The sequence below is a fragment of the Scyliorhinus canicula genome, chromosome 7, assembly GCF_902713615.1.
Source record: "Scyliorhinus canicula chromosome 7, sScyCan1.1, whole genome shotgun sequence".
In the NCBI taxonomy this organism is placed as follows: Eukaryota; Metazoa; Chordata; class Chondrichthyes; order Carcharhiniformes; family Scyliorhinidae; genus Scyliorhinus; species Scyliorhinus canicula.
Window position 1 is genome coordinate 121,700,734 of NC_052152.1, and position 16,495 is coordinate 121,717,228.

General features: G+C 45.4%; 1 protein-coding gene across 4 annotated transcripts in view; it reads left to right on the forward strand.

Annotated features, from left to right (window-relative positions):
- Positions 1–1,327: 1,327 nt before the first annotated feature.
- LOC119969333 (MICOS complex subunit MIC26-like) overlaps positions 1,328–16,495 on the forward strand; it is a 34,392-nt gene continuing 19,224 nt past the window's right edge. For 3 of the 4 annotated variants that reach the window (XM_038802842.1, XM_038802843.1, XM_038802845.1), the window contains exons 1-3: positions 7,743–7,763; positions 10,251–10,352; positions 13,193–13,312. In XM_038802842.1, the coding sequence (XP_038658770.1) occupies positions 7,758–7,763; positions 10,251–10,352; positions 13,193–13,312 (228 nt within the window). In that variant the 5' untranslated portion in view covers positions 7,743–7,757. Of the gene's footprint in view, positions 1,461–7,742; positions 7,764–10,250; positions 10,353–13,192; positions 13,313–16,495 lie in introns of those variants that run through there. The other variant, XM_038802844.1, reaches the window with a different exon arrangement.

Consider the following 16,495-nt stretch of genomic DNA (forward strand, 5'->3'; position numbering starts at 1 on the left):
AGTTTCACACTCTCTCGCTCCAGGACCTCTCTCTCTGACTCCGGGTTCTCTCTCTTTCCAGTTTCACACAATCTCTCACTCCAGGTTCTCTCTCTCTCTCTCACTCCAGTTTCACACTCTCTCACTCCAGGATCTCTCTCTCTTTCCAGTTTCACACACTCTCTCTCTCTCACTCCAGGATCTCTCTCTCACTCCAGTTTCACACTCTCTCGCTCCAGGATCTCTCTCTCTCACTCCGGGTTCTCTCTCTCACTCACTCCAGTTTCACACTCTCTCACTCCAGGATCTCTCTCTCTTTCCAGTTTCACACTCTCTCTCTCTCTCTCTCTCGCTCCAGGTTCTCTCTCTCTCACTCCAGTTTCACACTCTCTCGCTCCAGGATCTCTCTCTCTCTCTCACTCCAGGACCTCTCTCTCTCTCACTCCAGGATCTCTCTCTCTCTCACTCCAGTTTCACACTCTCTCACTCCAGGATCTCTCTCGCTCTCTTTCCAGTTTCACACACTCTCGCTCTCACTCCAGGACTTCTCTCTCTCTCTCACTCCAGTTTCACACTCTCTCACTCCAGGATCTCTCTCTCTCTCCCTTTCCAGTTTCACACTCTCTCTCACTCCAGGATCTCTCTTTCCAGTTTCACACACTCTCTCTCACTCCAGGATCTCTCTCTCTCACTCCAGTTTCACACACTCTCTCTCACTCCAGTTTCACACTCTCTCACTCCAGGATCTCTCTCTCTTTCCAGTTTCACACTCTCTCTCTCACTCCAGGATCTCTCTCTCTCACTCCAGTTTCACGCACTCTCTCTCCAGTTTCACACTCTCTCACTCCAGGATCTCTCTCTCTTTCCAGTTTCACACTCTCTCTCTCTTGCTCCAGGATCTCTCTCTCACTCCGGGTTCTCTCTCTCTCTCTCTCTCACTCCAGTTTCACACTCTCTCTCACTCCAGGATCTCTCTCTTTCCAGTTTCACACACTCTCTCTCACTCCAGGATCTCTCTCTCTCACTCCAGTTTCACACACTCTCTCTCCAGTTTCACACTCTCTCTCTCACTCCAGTTTCACACTCTCTCACTCCAGGATCTCTCTCTCCAGTTTCACACTCTCTCTCTCACTCCAGGATCTCTCTCTCTCACTCCAGTTTCACGCACTCTCTCTCCAGTTTCACACTCTCTCACTCCAGGATCTCTCTCTCTTTCCAGTTTCACACACTCTCTCTCTTGCTCCAGTATCTCTCTCTCTCTCTCACTCCGGGATCTCTCTCTCTCTCACTCCGGGATCTCTCTCTCTCTCTCTCTCACTCCAGTTTCACACTATCTCGCTCCAGGATCTCTCTCACTCCGGGCTCTCTCTCTCTCTCACTCTCTCTATTTCGATTTCCTCTCCGGGGTTTGAGCCCTCGCGGTCTTTGTAGAACATCCCACAATTCACCAGCGGAGGTCACCGCGTCCGGAGAGAGAGATGGTGAGAAAATTAAACTAACAAATATACATTAAACCCGGATATATATATATAGACACAGAGAGGGGGAAGCATTAATATATACACACAGAGAATCATCCATATATAGACACAGAGGGGGAAGCATTAATATATACACACAGAGAATCATCCATAGATAGAGAGATGGGAGGCTTTAATATATACACATAGAGAATCATCCATAGATAGAGAGATGGGAGGCTTTAATATATACACATAGAGAATCATCCATAGATAGACACAGAGAGGGGGAAGCATTAATATATACACACAGAGAATCACCCATAGATAGAGAGATGGGAAGCTTTAATATATACACACAGAGAATCATCAATATATAGACACAGAGGGGGAAGCATTAATATATACACACAGAGAATCATCCATAGATAGAGAGGTGGGAAGCTTGAATATATACACACAGAGAATCATCAATATACTGTATAGACACAGAGAGGTGGGAAGCTTGAATATATACACACAGAGAATCATCAATATATAGACACAGAGAGGTGGGAAGCTTGAATATATACACACAGAGAATCATCCATCGATAGAGAGGTGGGAGGCTTTAATATATACACACAGAGAATCATCAATATATAGACACAGAGAGGGGGAAGCTTTAATATATACACACAGAGAATCACTAATATATAGACACAGAGAGGGGGAAGCTTTAATATATACACATAGAGAATCATCAATATATAGAGAGGTGGGAAGCTTGAATATATACACACAGAGAATCATCAATATATAGAGAGATGGGAAGCTTTAATATATACACACAGAGAATCATCAATATATAGAGAGGTGGGAAGCTTTAATATATACACACAGAGAATCATCAATATATAGACACAGAGAGGGGGAAGCATTAATATATACACACATGGAATCATCCATAGATAGAGAGGTGGGAGGCTTTAATATATAGACACAGAGAATCATCAATATATAGACACAGAGAGATGGGAAGCTTTAATATATACACACAGAGAATCATCCATAGATAGAGAGGTGGGAAGCTTTAATATATGCACACAGAGAATCATCAATATATAGACACAGAGAGGGGGAAGCATTAATATATACACACAGAGAATCATCCATAGATAGAGAGGTGGGAAGCTTTAAGGAGAGTTAGGAGGGGGCATGAGAAGTCCTTGACGGGTTGGATCAAGGAAAACCCCAAGACTTTTTACTCTTATGTGAGAAATAAAAGAATGACCAGGGTGAGGGTAGGGCCGGTCAAGGACAGTAGTGGGAACTTGTGCATAGAGTCAGAAGAAATAGGCGTTGAATTAATACTTTTCTTCAGTGTTCACCAAGGAGAGGTGCCATGTTTTTGAGGATGAGAGTGTGATACAGGCGGGTAGGCTGGAGGAGGTAGATGTTCTGAGGAAGGATGTATTCGCAATTTTGAAAAACCTGAGGGTCGACAAGTCCCCTGGGCCAGATGGGATATATCCAAGGATTCTTTGGGAGGCAAGGGATGAGATTGCAGAGCCTTTGGCTGTGATCTTTGGGTCCTCGCTGTCCACGGGGATAGTGCCAGAGGACTGGAGAGTGGCAAATGTTGTTCCTCTGTTCAAGAAAGGGAATAGGAATGACCCTGGTAATTATAGGCCAGTTAGTCTTACTTTGGTGATCGGTAAGTTAATGGAAAAGGTCCTGAAGGATAGGATTTATGACCATTTGGAAAGATGCAGCTTAATCCAGGATAGTCAACATGGATTCGTGAAGGGTACGTCGTGCCTCACAAATTTGATTGAATTCTTTGAGGAGGTAACTAAGTGTATAGATGAAGATAGAGCAGTTGATGTTGTATACATGGATTTTAGTAAGGCGTTTGATAAGGTTCCCCATGGTCAGCTCATGAAGAAAGTAAGGAGGTGTGGGATAGAGGGAAATTTGGCCAATTGGATAAGTAAGTGGCAACCACATAGAAGACAGAGGGTGGTGGTGGATGGAAAATGTTCAGACTGGAGACCAGTTACCAGCGGTGTACGACAGGGATCAGTGCTGGGTCCTCTGCTATTTGTGATTTTTATCAATAACTTGGAGGAGGGGGCTGATGACACCAAGATTGGTGGAGTAGTGGATGAGGTGGAGGGCTGTTGTAGGCTGCAAAGAGACATTGATAGATGCAGAGCTGGGCCGAAAAATGGCAGATGGAGTTTAACCCTGATAAGTGTGAGATGATTTATTTTGGTAGAAAAAATTTGAATGCGGATTACAGGGTCAATGGCAGGGTTCTGAGGAATGTGGAGGAACAGACAGATTTGGGGTTCATGTCCACAGATCTCTGAAGGTTGCCTCTCAAGTGGATAGAGCCGTGAAGAAGGCCTATAGTGTGTTAGCATTTATTAACAGGGGACTTGGGTTTAAGAGCCACGGGGTTATGCTGCAACTTTACATGACCCTGGTGAGACCTCATTTGGAGTATTGTGTGCAGTTCTGGTCACCTCATTATAGGAAGGATGTGGAAGCATTGGAAAGGGTGTAAAGGAGATTTACCAGGATGCTGCCTGGTTTGCAGGATCGGTCTTATGAGGAAAGGTTGAGGGAGCTAGGGCTTTTCTCTTTGGAGTGGAGGAGGATGAGAGGCGACTTAATAGAGGTTTATAAGATGATGAGGGGGATAGATAGAGTGGACGTTCAGAGACTATTTCCTCGGGTGGATGTAGCTGTTACAAGGGGGCATAACTATAAGATTCAGGGTGGGAGATAAAGGAGGGATGTCCGAGGTAGGTTCTTTACTCAGAGAGTGGTTAGGGTGTGGAATGGGCTGCCTGCTGTGATCGTGGAGTCGGACACTTTAGGAACTTTCAAGCGGTTATTGGATAGGCACATGGAGCACACCAGAATGACAGGGAGTGGGATAGCATGATCTTGGTTTCGGACAATGCTCAGCACAACATCGAGGGCCGAAGGGCCTGTTCTCTGCTGCACTGTCCTATGTTCATCAATATATAGACACAGAGATTCATCAAGATATAGACAGAGAGAGAGGGAAGCATTAATATATAGACACAGAGAATCATCAATATATAGACAGAGAGAGGGGGGAAGCATTAACATATACGCACAGAGAATCATCACTATATAGACAGAGAGAGGGGGGAAGCATTAATATATACACACAGAGAATCATCAATATGTAGACAGTGAGAGGGAAGCATTAATATATAGACACAGAGAATCATCAATATGTAGACAGAGAGTGAATCATCAATATATAGACAGAGAGGGTGGAAGCATTAATATGTAGACACAGAGAATCATCAATATATAGACAGAGGGGGGAAGCATTAGTATATAAACGCAGAGAGAGAATTATCAATATATAGACAGAGGGAGAAGCATTAATATATAGACAGAGAAAGCGAGATAGTGAAGCATTAATATATAGACACAGACAATCATCAATATATAGGCATACAGAGTGAATCATCAATACATGGACAGAGAGGGAAGCATTCATATGTAGACACAGAATCATCAATATATCAACACAGGAGAGAGAATCATCTATATTTATATATATATATATATAGAGAGAGAGAGAGAGAGAACGCGAGAGAGAATCAATATATAGGTGCAGAGAGAGTGAGAGAGAATCATCAATATATCGATGCAGAATGGATGGGCGGCAGGTTTGTATGATGGACTGGATGGTGTTCACGACTCTGTAGTTTTTTCCTGTCTTGGGCCAAGCTGTTGCCACACCAGGCTGTGATGCAGCCAGATAGGATGCTTTCTATGGTGCACCTGTAAAAGTTGGCAAGAGTCGATGTGGACATGCCGAATTTCCTTCAGTTCCTGAGGAAGTAGAGGCACTGTAGTGCTTTCTCGGTGGTCGCGTCAATATGGGTGACCAGGACAGATTTTTGGTGATGTATACACCTAGGAAATTGAAGCTGTCAACCATGTCCACCTCGGCCTGTAGATGCAGACAGGGGTGTGTAGCCTGACTTCGGTCATTGGTAAGATTTTCGAGTCCGTTATTAAAGATGAGATCGCGGAGTACTTGGAAGTGAATGTTAAAATAGGACTGAGTCAGCATGGCTTTGTCAAAGGGAGATCATGTCTGACAAGTCTGTTAGAATTCTTTGAGGAGGTAACAAGGAAGTTAGACAAAGGAGAACCAGTGGACATGATTTATTTAGATTTCCAGAAGGCCTTTGACAAAGTGCCACATAGGAGATTGTTAAATAAGTTTCTAGTCCATGGTGTTGAGGGTAAGGTCCTGGCATGGATAGAGAATTGGCTGACTGGCAGAAGGCAGACAGTGGGCAGCACGGTAGCATGGTGGCATAGATGCTTCACAGCTCCAGGGTCCCCGGTTTGGTTCCCGGCTGGGTCACTGTCTGTGCGGAGTCTGCACGTCTTCCCCCTGTGTGCGTGGGTTTCCTCCGGGTGCTCCGGTTTCCTCCCACAGTCCAAAGATGTGCGGGTTAGGTGGATTAGCCATGCTAAATTGCCCATAGTGTCCTAAAAAAGTAAGGTTGGGGGGGGTTGTTGGGTTACGGGTATAGGGTGATCATTGCTCGGCACAACATCGAGGGCTGAAGGGCCTGTTCTGTGCTGTACTGTTCTATGTTCTATGTTCTATGTTCTATGTGCAAACTCCACACAGACAATGATTCGGAGCTGAGATGGAACCCGGGATGCCGTGAGACAGCAATGCTAACCACTGTGTCACCGTGCTACCTATCCCCATCCTCAATGATGGAGGAGCCCAGCACGTCAGTGCTGTAGACAAGAGTGACGCATTCATAATAATCTTCAGCCAGAAGTTCAACTCAGTCTCCTCCTGAGGTCTTTGGCATCACAAATGCCAGTCTTCAGCCAATTCGATTCACCCCATGTGAAACAGCTGAAGGCATTGGATACTGTGAAGACTATGGGCCCTGACAATATTCAGGTGATAGTAATGAAGATGTGCTGCAGAACTTGCTGTTTCCCTCCCCAAACTGTTGCGATACAGCGACAACACTGGCATCAACCGACAATGTAGGAAATTGTCCAGGTAAATCCTGTACACAAAAAGCAGGGCCAATGCAACCTGGTCAATTACTGCCCTATCCATCTCCTCTCAATCATCAGTAAAGTGATGGAAGGGGTCATCAACAATGCTATAAAGTGGCACTTACTTTGGAATAATCTGCTCACAAATGCCCAGTGTGGGTTCCGCCAGGGTCACTGAGCTCCTGACCTCATTACAGCCTTGGTTCGAATATGGACAAAAGAACTGAACACCAGAGTGACTGCCCTTGACACCAAGACAGCATATAGCCTCTTTTGTACAGTGGGGTAGTCCACCACCTGGAACTCCTCAGCATAGCGAGAGATCGGGACACTTTTTAAATGATGCCCGATCTCTGAGGCCCCTAACGCAACCACCGGCCACCCCCTCCCCAACCCACTATGGGAGGGTTCCTGCCCTCCACGCCCAGCCCCTCCCCAACACTCGCAGAGCGCACCCCCACCCTGATTGCCAACGCTCAAAAAATGCCAAGTTGGCACACCCTGGGAGTGCCCCTGCCAGCACCAAGGCTGCCATTGCCAGGGTGCTCTTGTCACACTGTCAGTCCCAGTGTACCACCCTGCCCAAAGGGCATCACCTGGGGCCTCCGATTATCTGGAAGTCCCCCATGAGTGCCGTTCCGTCTGGTCCCCATTTGTGGGGACACTGCTGAACGGTGCTCGCCTGAGGACTCCAAGCCAAAGAGGATAAATACCAATGCCTTGGTTATCTCTGGAAACTGCATATTAGAGTGAGACTAACTGTCGCCCTCTAATATGCAGATTTGCTAAAAAGTGTTACATCGCAACGTCTCGTAAGATTGTGCTAGATCTCGTGAGTCGGGTAGATCCCGGGAGTAGGATCTCCCGGCTTTTATCGGCCACACTGCACCATTCAAGCTGCTTTTCAGGCACAGCATGGCCATTGGATCGTGCCCCTAGAGTCAATGGGAACCAGGGGGAAAATTCCACTGGTTGGAGTCACACTGAGCACAACGGAAGATAGTTGTGGTTGGAGGTCAGTTATCTCAGTCCCGGTTTCCACAGCCTTCGAGAAACCACACCTGGAATATTGTGTGCAGTTTTGGTCTCCTCATCTGAGGAAGAAAGGTCTTGCTGTAGAGTTCCTTCACAGGGGTATCTTTTAAATAATCGCTCTGCTCTTTTTACCAAAACTGCACACAATATTCCAGGTGTGATCTCACCAGCAAGACATCCCCGTTCCTGTACTCTCATCCTCTCGCAATGAAGGTCAGCATACCATTTACCACCTTCACTGTCTGCTGCACCTGCATGCTTACCTTCAGTGACTAGTGTACTAGGACACCTGGGTCTCGTTGCACGTTCACCTCTCCTAATGTATGGCCATTCAGATAATAGTCTGCTGTACTGTTTTTGCTACCAAAGTGGATCACCTCAAATTGGAGTGCATCTGCCATTCATTTGCCCACTGATTCAACGTATCCAATCACATTGCAGTTTGAGTGTGTTTCTGTGTCCAGTATATAACAAAGAACAAAGAAAAGTACAGCACAGGAACAGGCCCTTCGACCCTCCAAGCCTGTGCCGACCATGCTGCCAATCTAAACTAAAATCTTCTACACTTCTGTGATCCGTATCCCTCTATTCCCATCCTATCCATGTATTTGTCAAGATGTCCCTTAAACGTCACTATTGTCCCTGCTTCCACCACCTCCTCCGGCAGCGAGTTCCAGGCACCCACTACCCTCTGTGTAAAAAAACTTGTCTCGTACATCTCCTCTAAACCTTGCCCCTCGCACCTTAAACCTGTGCCCCTGAGTAATTGACCCCTCTACCCGGGAATATGTCTCTGACTATCCACTCTATCTATGTGTTATGGGCCTGGGTTTAGAGAACCTCAAAGTGTATCATGGAGTTCTCCTGATCTACAACTTTTAATAGATTGTGGTATGGGGAGCACACGACCCACTCTACAGGTGTGGTACAGCAGAAATCGAAAAGTATTTTTTAAAGTAAAACAAGGTTTATTCCATGAACTCAAGTTAACCTTTTTAAAACATACAGTGAACATCTTAGCAACCATCAATTCAAATACATCCCCCAGAGAATACAACACTAAGTAATCCTTAATAAATTCCCAAACATCCATAAGACAGCGCCAGGGTCCCAGGTTCGATTCCGGGCTTGGGTCACGTTCTGTGTGAAGTCTGCACGTTCTCCTTGTGTCTGCATGGGTTTAAGACCATAAGACCATAAGACCATAAGACATAGGAGTGGAAGTAAGGCCATTCGGCCCATCGAGTCCACTCCGCCATTCAATCATGGCTGATGGGCATTTCAACTCCACCTACCAGCATTCTCCCCGTAGCCCTTAATTCCTCGCGACATCAAGAATTTATCTATCTCTGCCTTGAAGCCATTTAGCGTCCCGGCCTCCACTGCACTCCGCGGCAATGAATTCCACAGGCCCACCACTCTCTGGCTGAAGAAATGTCTCCGCATTTCTGTTCTGAATTTACCCCCTCTAATTCTAAGGCTGTGCCCACGGGTCCGTGTCTCCTCGCCTAACGGAAACAGTTTCTTTGCGTCCACCCTTTCTAAGCCATGTATTATCTTGTAAGTTTCTATTAGATCTCCCCTTAACCTTCTAAACTCCAATGAATACAATCCCAGGATCCTCAGCCGTTCATCATATGTTAGACCCGCCATTCCAGGGATCATCCATGTGAATCTCCGCTGGACACGCTCCAGTGCCAGTATGTCCTTCCTGAGATGTGGGGCCCAAAACTGGACACAGTACTCCAAATGGGGCCTAACCAGAGCCTTATAAAGGCTCAGTAGCACATCGCTGCTTTTATATTCCAACCCTCTTGAGATAAATGACAACATTGCATTCGCTTTCTTAATCACAGATTCAACCTGCATGTTTACCTTTAGGGAATCCTCGACTAGCACTCCCAGATCCCTTTGTACTTTGGCATTATGAATTTTCTCACCTTTTAGAAAGTAGTCTATGCTTGGATTCTTTTTTCCAAAGTGCAAGACCTCACATTTTCTCACGTTGAATTGCATCAGCCACTTCCTGCACCACTCTCCCAAACTGTCTAGATCCTTCTGCAGCCTCCCCACATCCTCAGCACTACCTGCCTGACCACCTAACTTCGTATCATCGGCAAACTTTGCTGGAATGCCCCCAGTCCCTTCATCCAGATCATTAATATATATGGTGAACAGCTGCGGCCCCAACACTGAACCCTGTGGGACACCGCTGGTCACCGGCTGCCATTCCGAAAAAGAACCTTTTATCCCAACTCTCTGCCTTCTGTCAGACAGCCAATCCTCAACCCATGCCAGTAGCTCACCTCGAACACCATGGGCCCTCACCTTACTCAGCAGCCTCCTGTGTGGCACCTTATCAAAGGCCTTTTGGAAATCCAGATAGACCACATCCACTGGGTTTCCCTGGTCTAACCTACTTGTCACCTCCTCTGGGTGCTCCAGTTTCCTCTCACAAGTCTTGAAAGACATATTGTTATGTAATTTGGACATTCTGAATTCTCCCTCCATGTAACCGAACAGGCGCCGCAACGTAGCCACTAGGAGCTTTTCGCAGTAACTTCATTGCACAGTTACTGTAAGCTTCCTGGGGCAATGAAGATTATCATTATTACCTCCGGCAGTATTATTGATGGCTTAAGCAGTTGTTTCAGACTGTTCAGTTGAATCAGTACATTAACCCTGTGCTTCCCCTTGCAGGTTGTTCCACTGGTAGTGTCGCCCACAAGCCTGGCACTGCTTTCTGTGCCAGTCTTTGCACAGAGTGTCAAACCAGAGAAAGGGCTTCTCAAGGTTGACCAGGTAAACATACTTGTTTTGTAGCAAAGAACAATTGTTATGGGCCAGGGTTTAGAGAACCCCAATGTGTATCATGGAGTTCACCTGACCCACAACTTTTAATAGATTGTGGTATGGGGAGCACACGGCCCACTCTACAGGTGTGGTACAGCAGAAATTGAAAAGTATTTTTTTTAAGCAAAACAATGTTTATTCTATCAACTCAAGTGAACCTTTTTAAAACATACAGTGAACATCTTAGCAACCATCAATTCAAATACACCCCCCAAAAGAATACGACACTAAGTAATCCTTACTTTCCTTTTAACACCCATAAGACGTAAAACAAAACTTTTAACAGAAGCATGTCAGGTTTAAATTCACTACTGAGAACAGTTATCACTCTGAATTCACCAAATGATCTTTACATGGCAGAGGGAACAACATTACACATCCTGTGGCTGACTGCAGCTCCAACACTGAAACAAAACCAAAAAACACAGACACACCCAAGCTGTCCTCAAAGTGAAACTAAAAGTTGACAGACAGCCCAGCTCCACCCACACTCTGACATCACTGCAGTAATAAATACCTATTCTAAAAGGTACACCCACTACAGTTATTCTATAAAAAACACCCATTTCATAAAGGTACTCTTACATGACACCTCCCCTCATGAAAAAAAAAACTATCAACTTCAAGATGGTTTCATTTTTCACTTTTTCACTATCCTTTAAGAAATGCACACAGTAAATATACTTTTTTGTTTCAAAAAAACAACACATGCCAACATGTATAATAATATCGTCCTTTTTTTTCTTCTTCCTCCAACTGGAATCCCTCTCCATTGACAGTCTCTTTGAACAAGAAAGTATAAAAGATATAAAAGACAGACAGAAAGCACACTCAGTAAGACTTGCGCAGGCATAGGAGACACAGCCTGAGTGAGTGAGACACAGCCAGAGTGGGAATTGGAACTTGGTAATTTGGGCAGTGTTTGTTAGGAGTTTTCTATAGGCCCCCAAACAGTAATAGAGATTTGGAGGAAAAGATTGCAATGCAGATTTTGGATAGGTGCGGTAGTCACAGGGTAGTTGTCATGGGTGACTTTCAATTTCCAAATATTGATTGGAACCACTATAATTGGGATAGTTTTGATGGGGCTGTTTATATCCAGTGTGTGCAGGAGGGTTTCCTCACACAATATGTGGATAGGCTGACCAGAGGCGGGGCCACATTGTATTTGTTACTGGGTAATGAACCGAGCCAAATGTTAGATTTGGTTGTGGGAGAGCACTTTGGAGATAGTCACCACAATTCGGCGACTTTCACTACAGCATTGGAGAGGGATAGGAACATATGGCAGGGCAAGGTTTATAACTGGGGGAAAGGTAATTACGATGCGATTAGGCAAGAATTGGGGAGCATAAGCTGGAAACAGGAACTGTTAGGGATAGGCACAATTGAGATGTGGAGCTTTTGCAAGGACGAAATACTGCGTGTCCTTGATATGTATGTCCCTGTCAGGCAGGGAGGAAATGGCCGTGTGAGGGAACCATGGTTTACAAAAGAGGTTGAATGTCTTGTCAAGAGGAAGAAGAGGGCTTATGAAAGGATGAGAAAACAAGATTCAGTTAGGGCACTTGAGGGATATAAGATAGCTAGGAAGGAGCTCAAGAAAGGGCTGAGGAGAGCTAAGAGGGGGCATGAGAAGTCCCTGGCGGATAGGATCAAGGCTTTTTACAGCTTATATGAGGAATAAAAGAATGACCATGGTGAAGTTAGGGCCGGCCAAGGACAGTAGTGGGAACGTGTCTATGGAGTCTGAAGATATAGGAGAGGCCCTAAATGAATACTTTTCTTCAGTGTCCACAAAGGAGAGGGGGCCATGTTATTGAGGAGGATAGTGCGATACAGGTTGGTAGGCTGGAGGAGGTAGATATTCGGAAGGAAGATGTGTTAGAAATTTTGAGAAGCCTGAGGATAGATAAGTCCCCTGGGCCTGATGGGATATATACTAGGATTCTTTGGGAGGCGAGGGATGAGATTGCAGAGCCTTTGGCTTTGATCTTTATATCCTCACTGTCTACAGGAATAGTGCCAGAAGACTGGAGAGAGGCAAATGTTGTCCCCTTGTTCAAGAAAGGGAATAGGTATAACCCTGGGCCGGTTAGTCTCACTTCGGTCATAGGTAAATTATTGGAAAGGGTCCTGAGGGATAGGATTTATGATCATTTGGAAAGATACAGCTTAATCCAGGATAGTCAGCACGGATTTGTGAGGGATAAACTCTCAGCAAAGAAAATCTCAATGTATAAGTTTCAACTTCACCATATTGGCTTTAATCCTACTACTACTTGGGACATTGTGCAATGTATAACTGCAAGTTGTGCCTGTTGATCCATATTAAAGCACTCTGAATAACATTTGTTCAGAGAGTACTGCCAACAGCAAGAGGACAGGACAGGAATCCTCAAGAGGACCTTATTTGGGTGTCATGAATGTTTGTTTCCAAATTGGAGGTCCCAGACCCTGCTCTGATCATGAGACCCTATTTGAGCCAGCTCCTTGCCCTCATGTTACTCTAAACACATATCCCATCCCCTGTCATGTTTTATACCCAGTACACATGCCTACCTGCCCGTTGACCTTTCCTTCTCATGCATTGCATCTCCTGGCTACATCCATCCTCAGCTGATTTTCACAGAGTGAATCATTGCAGGATTATAGCTCCGAGCTTGACTCACACCCTGTATCACCAAAGTTCTCTTCACACTTGCTCATGTAACCCTCTAATCAATGCCTTGCAGCTACTTAACCTCAACGGATAAAACAACAATAATCTCTCCATCCTTGGTTTGCAGTTATCACTTTATACAACCCCAGCTGAAAATTATCGATTTGTGGAGGCAGAGCCAAGTCTGCTGGAGGAGAGAATCTCACGGCTTCGAAAGTTAGTTGGACCATATACCACCGGACTCCAGGTACTGCAGTTTCTCTCACATTTGGGATAATCTATGAAGCCACTGTCTATCTCTCAGCATTGTACTTTGGTTATTTCCTCTGGCTAGGGAATGACAATTGAAGTTTTATTTTGAAACAAAAAAGCACGTGCCTCAAGATCATTTGGGGGCACTAGATGTTTCTTCTTTGATGACCATTTTTACACGAGTGGAGCATTTGTTTTAATATGGACTGCTACCATTATTCCTTGGTCCCAGAAGTAATGTTGTGTTTGTATCCAGGCTCCACGGAATAGGAGGTTCATTCATGATTGTCATAACAGATTGAGGTACTCACATAAGCAGTTCCTGAATCCAAGCATTGGAATTCCAACTGGAGTAGACGGTGGCATAATGATAATGTCACTGGATTAGTAATCATGGGTTCAAATTCTACCAAGGCTGCTGATGAAGTTTGAATTTAATTCATAAATCTGGAATTTAAAGCTACTCTGGTGACCATAACAACGGTCATTGATTGTCATATTAACCCTTTAAGGAAGCAAACCAGCCATCCAGGCCTACACGTTACTTTCAATTCACTGCGATTGGATTGGCTCTTAACTACCCTCTGAAATGGCCTCGCAAGCCATAAAGTTCAAGGGCAGTTAGGGATGGACAACAACTGCTGCCTCACTAGAGGCACCCACATTCCATGAAAGAATATATTTTTTAGAACCTAGGGGTTATTATCAGATGTGAGCTTTGAGAAATCTTGTTTTGCTTCTTGTTGGTTTGATAGTGACGAAACACATCTAATAACTAACTTGCTGTGTGACATAATCTTCCTGTTCTGCTGAATACACTGAATATGCTGTGAAATTCTGTATCACAAATTCATTCTTTAAGTTAAAGATCAACGTCAGTGGACAGAAGAAGAAACTTTGCAGGTCGTGAGAAGCTGGCAAATTATCTCTCCAAGGTTGAGACCAACCATTTAGCTGCCTCTGCTGTTTGAATCCCTTCCTCCTGCTTACAAAATCAAACTGCGCCTTTCCCCATTCTGTCCCCTGTTTAGCTCAGTTGGCTGGACAGCTGGTCCGTGATGCAGAGCGAGGCCAGCTGAGATTATTCATGAAGTCCTATCTTCTCAACCTTGCCCCTCACCTGAGGTGTGGTGATCCTCGGGTTCAATCACCACTAGTCAGCCCCCCCCCCCCCCCCCCGGCCCCCTCCTCGCCCCGCCCCCCTCCTCAAAGGGGAAAGAAGCGTATGGTGACTTTACTTTTACCCTCTGTTGCCCTGAATCTGAACCTCAGTCTAGTTTCTGGGCCTTTTTCAACTCAACCCTCCCTTGATATTATTGTCCCATTCCCTCAATTCTACTCCCACTAATCAAAGAACAGGAAAGTACCGCACAGGAACGGGCCTGCGTCGACCGTGCTGCCCGTCTAACCTAAAACCTTCTACACTTCCGGATCCATATACCTCTATTCCCATTATCATGTAAGTGTCCCTTTAAGAAAGGTTTGGTCTTACCAGATGACCTATAGCATGGCTTCATGATGTCATTTGTGGGTGGAGCTGGGCTGTGGCTGTCAGGTGAGAGGAGTTTTTAGTGTTTGGGTTTTGGTTTGTTGCTTTGGACTGCAGAAGAGAAGGAGCAGCGTTTCTCTGTTTTCATTTTAAAGCTGTTCCAGTGAACTGAAGGCACATTAGGTGTGGCAAACTGCCTTGGGAACTTTAACGATAAGAGTTGCTTTCCGGAAGGAGTTTTGAATCTGCAGATTGGAACTGGATCAGAAGCTCAGGGAAAGGAAAGGACCAGTCCCATTCAAGTGACATTACTGTGTGCTGGGCCACGCCCTTGAAAGGGGTTTTGCTTTATTGGATTTTGTATTGAATTGGAACAGTTAAGGGGGGATTAATTAAGCGTTATATACATAGATTTTTTTTAAAATTTAGAGTACCCAATTATTTTTTCCAATTAAGGGGCAATTTAGCATGGCCAATCCACCAATCCTGCACATCTTTTGGGTTGTGGGGGCGAAACCCATGCAGACACGGGGAGAATGTGCAAACTCCACACGGACAGTGACCCAGGGCCGGGATTCGAACCCGGGTCCTCAGCGCCGTAGGCAACAATGCTAACCACTGTACCACCGTGCTGCCCTTTATATACATAGATTACTGTAGCTGTTGTGTTTTCACTATGTAATTGTTAAGAAATTCTTTCAGTGTTTTATATATCTTTAACTACATTCTTATAATAAACTTTGTCGTGATAAAAGCGCCCAGGAAATCTGGTGAATCACACCTGAAGTGAAGGCTCTTCTGCTCATCCTAGCCAAATTCAACATAAACGTTATAGGTCAGGTGAACTTCATAGAAAACTTTGGAGTTTTTAAGCACTGGCCCATAACACCATCCTATTCACGTATTTGTCAAGACACCTCTTAAACGTCTCTATCATACCTGCTTATACCACCTCCTCCAGCAGTGACTTCCTTTGTGACCCTCCCCACCACTGCACATGACAGCTGGAATATATCTCTCTCTGTAAATCCTGCCCCCACCCTTTCAAAATCTGTGCCATCACCCACACCCCCTCCTCAAATAACTGTCACCTGAGCAGAATTTAATCTAATCCCCAGGAACAGGAACAATGGTGGCCGAGCCCACTTAATCATTGGTAGAAGCCCCACTTCAGTCTCCTGGCATCAGCAAAGACTCTCCCTATTCCCTCGATTTCAGTGGGGGATGGGGGGGATGGTTCTGGAATGGGATTCCTGGTTGCCACCAGTGAGATATAAATTAGACTCATTAATGAGCCAATTGACGCCCATTTTCCCTGAGCCAGTGCAATGCATGGGAGGTCCAATGATCAAATAGGGGCTGCATAGCTTTCCCACAACTGCAGAGGCCATTGAAATCCATCCCCTGCCCCTGCCTCCGAACCATCTTCCCCTTCCCTCACCACAACCTCATTCTGTAATCCCACTCTCACTTTTGGCCTGGGCTCCCTCATGTGGATGCATTACCAGCAACTGTCATGGCTCCTGTGGACACTGATGGCTGGGAGGAGCTGCTGGCCTTAGAATTTACATGTATATAAAGAGCAAGCGGGTAGCAGGGAAAGGATTGGCCCACTCAAGGACAGTGGGGGGTGGGGAGGGTCTATGCATGGAACCAGAGGAAATGGGTGAGGTACTAAATGAGTACTTT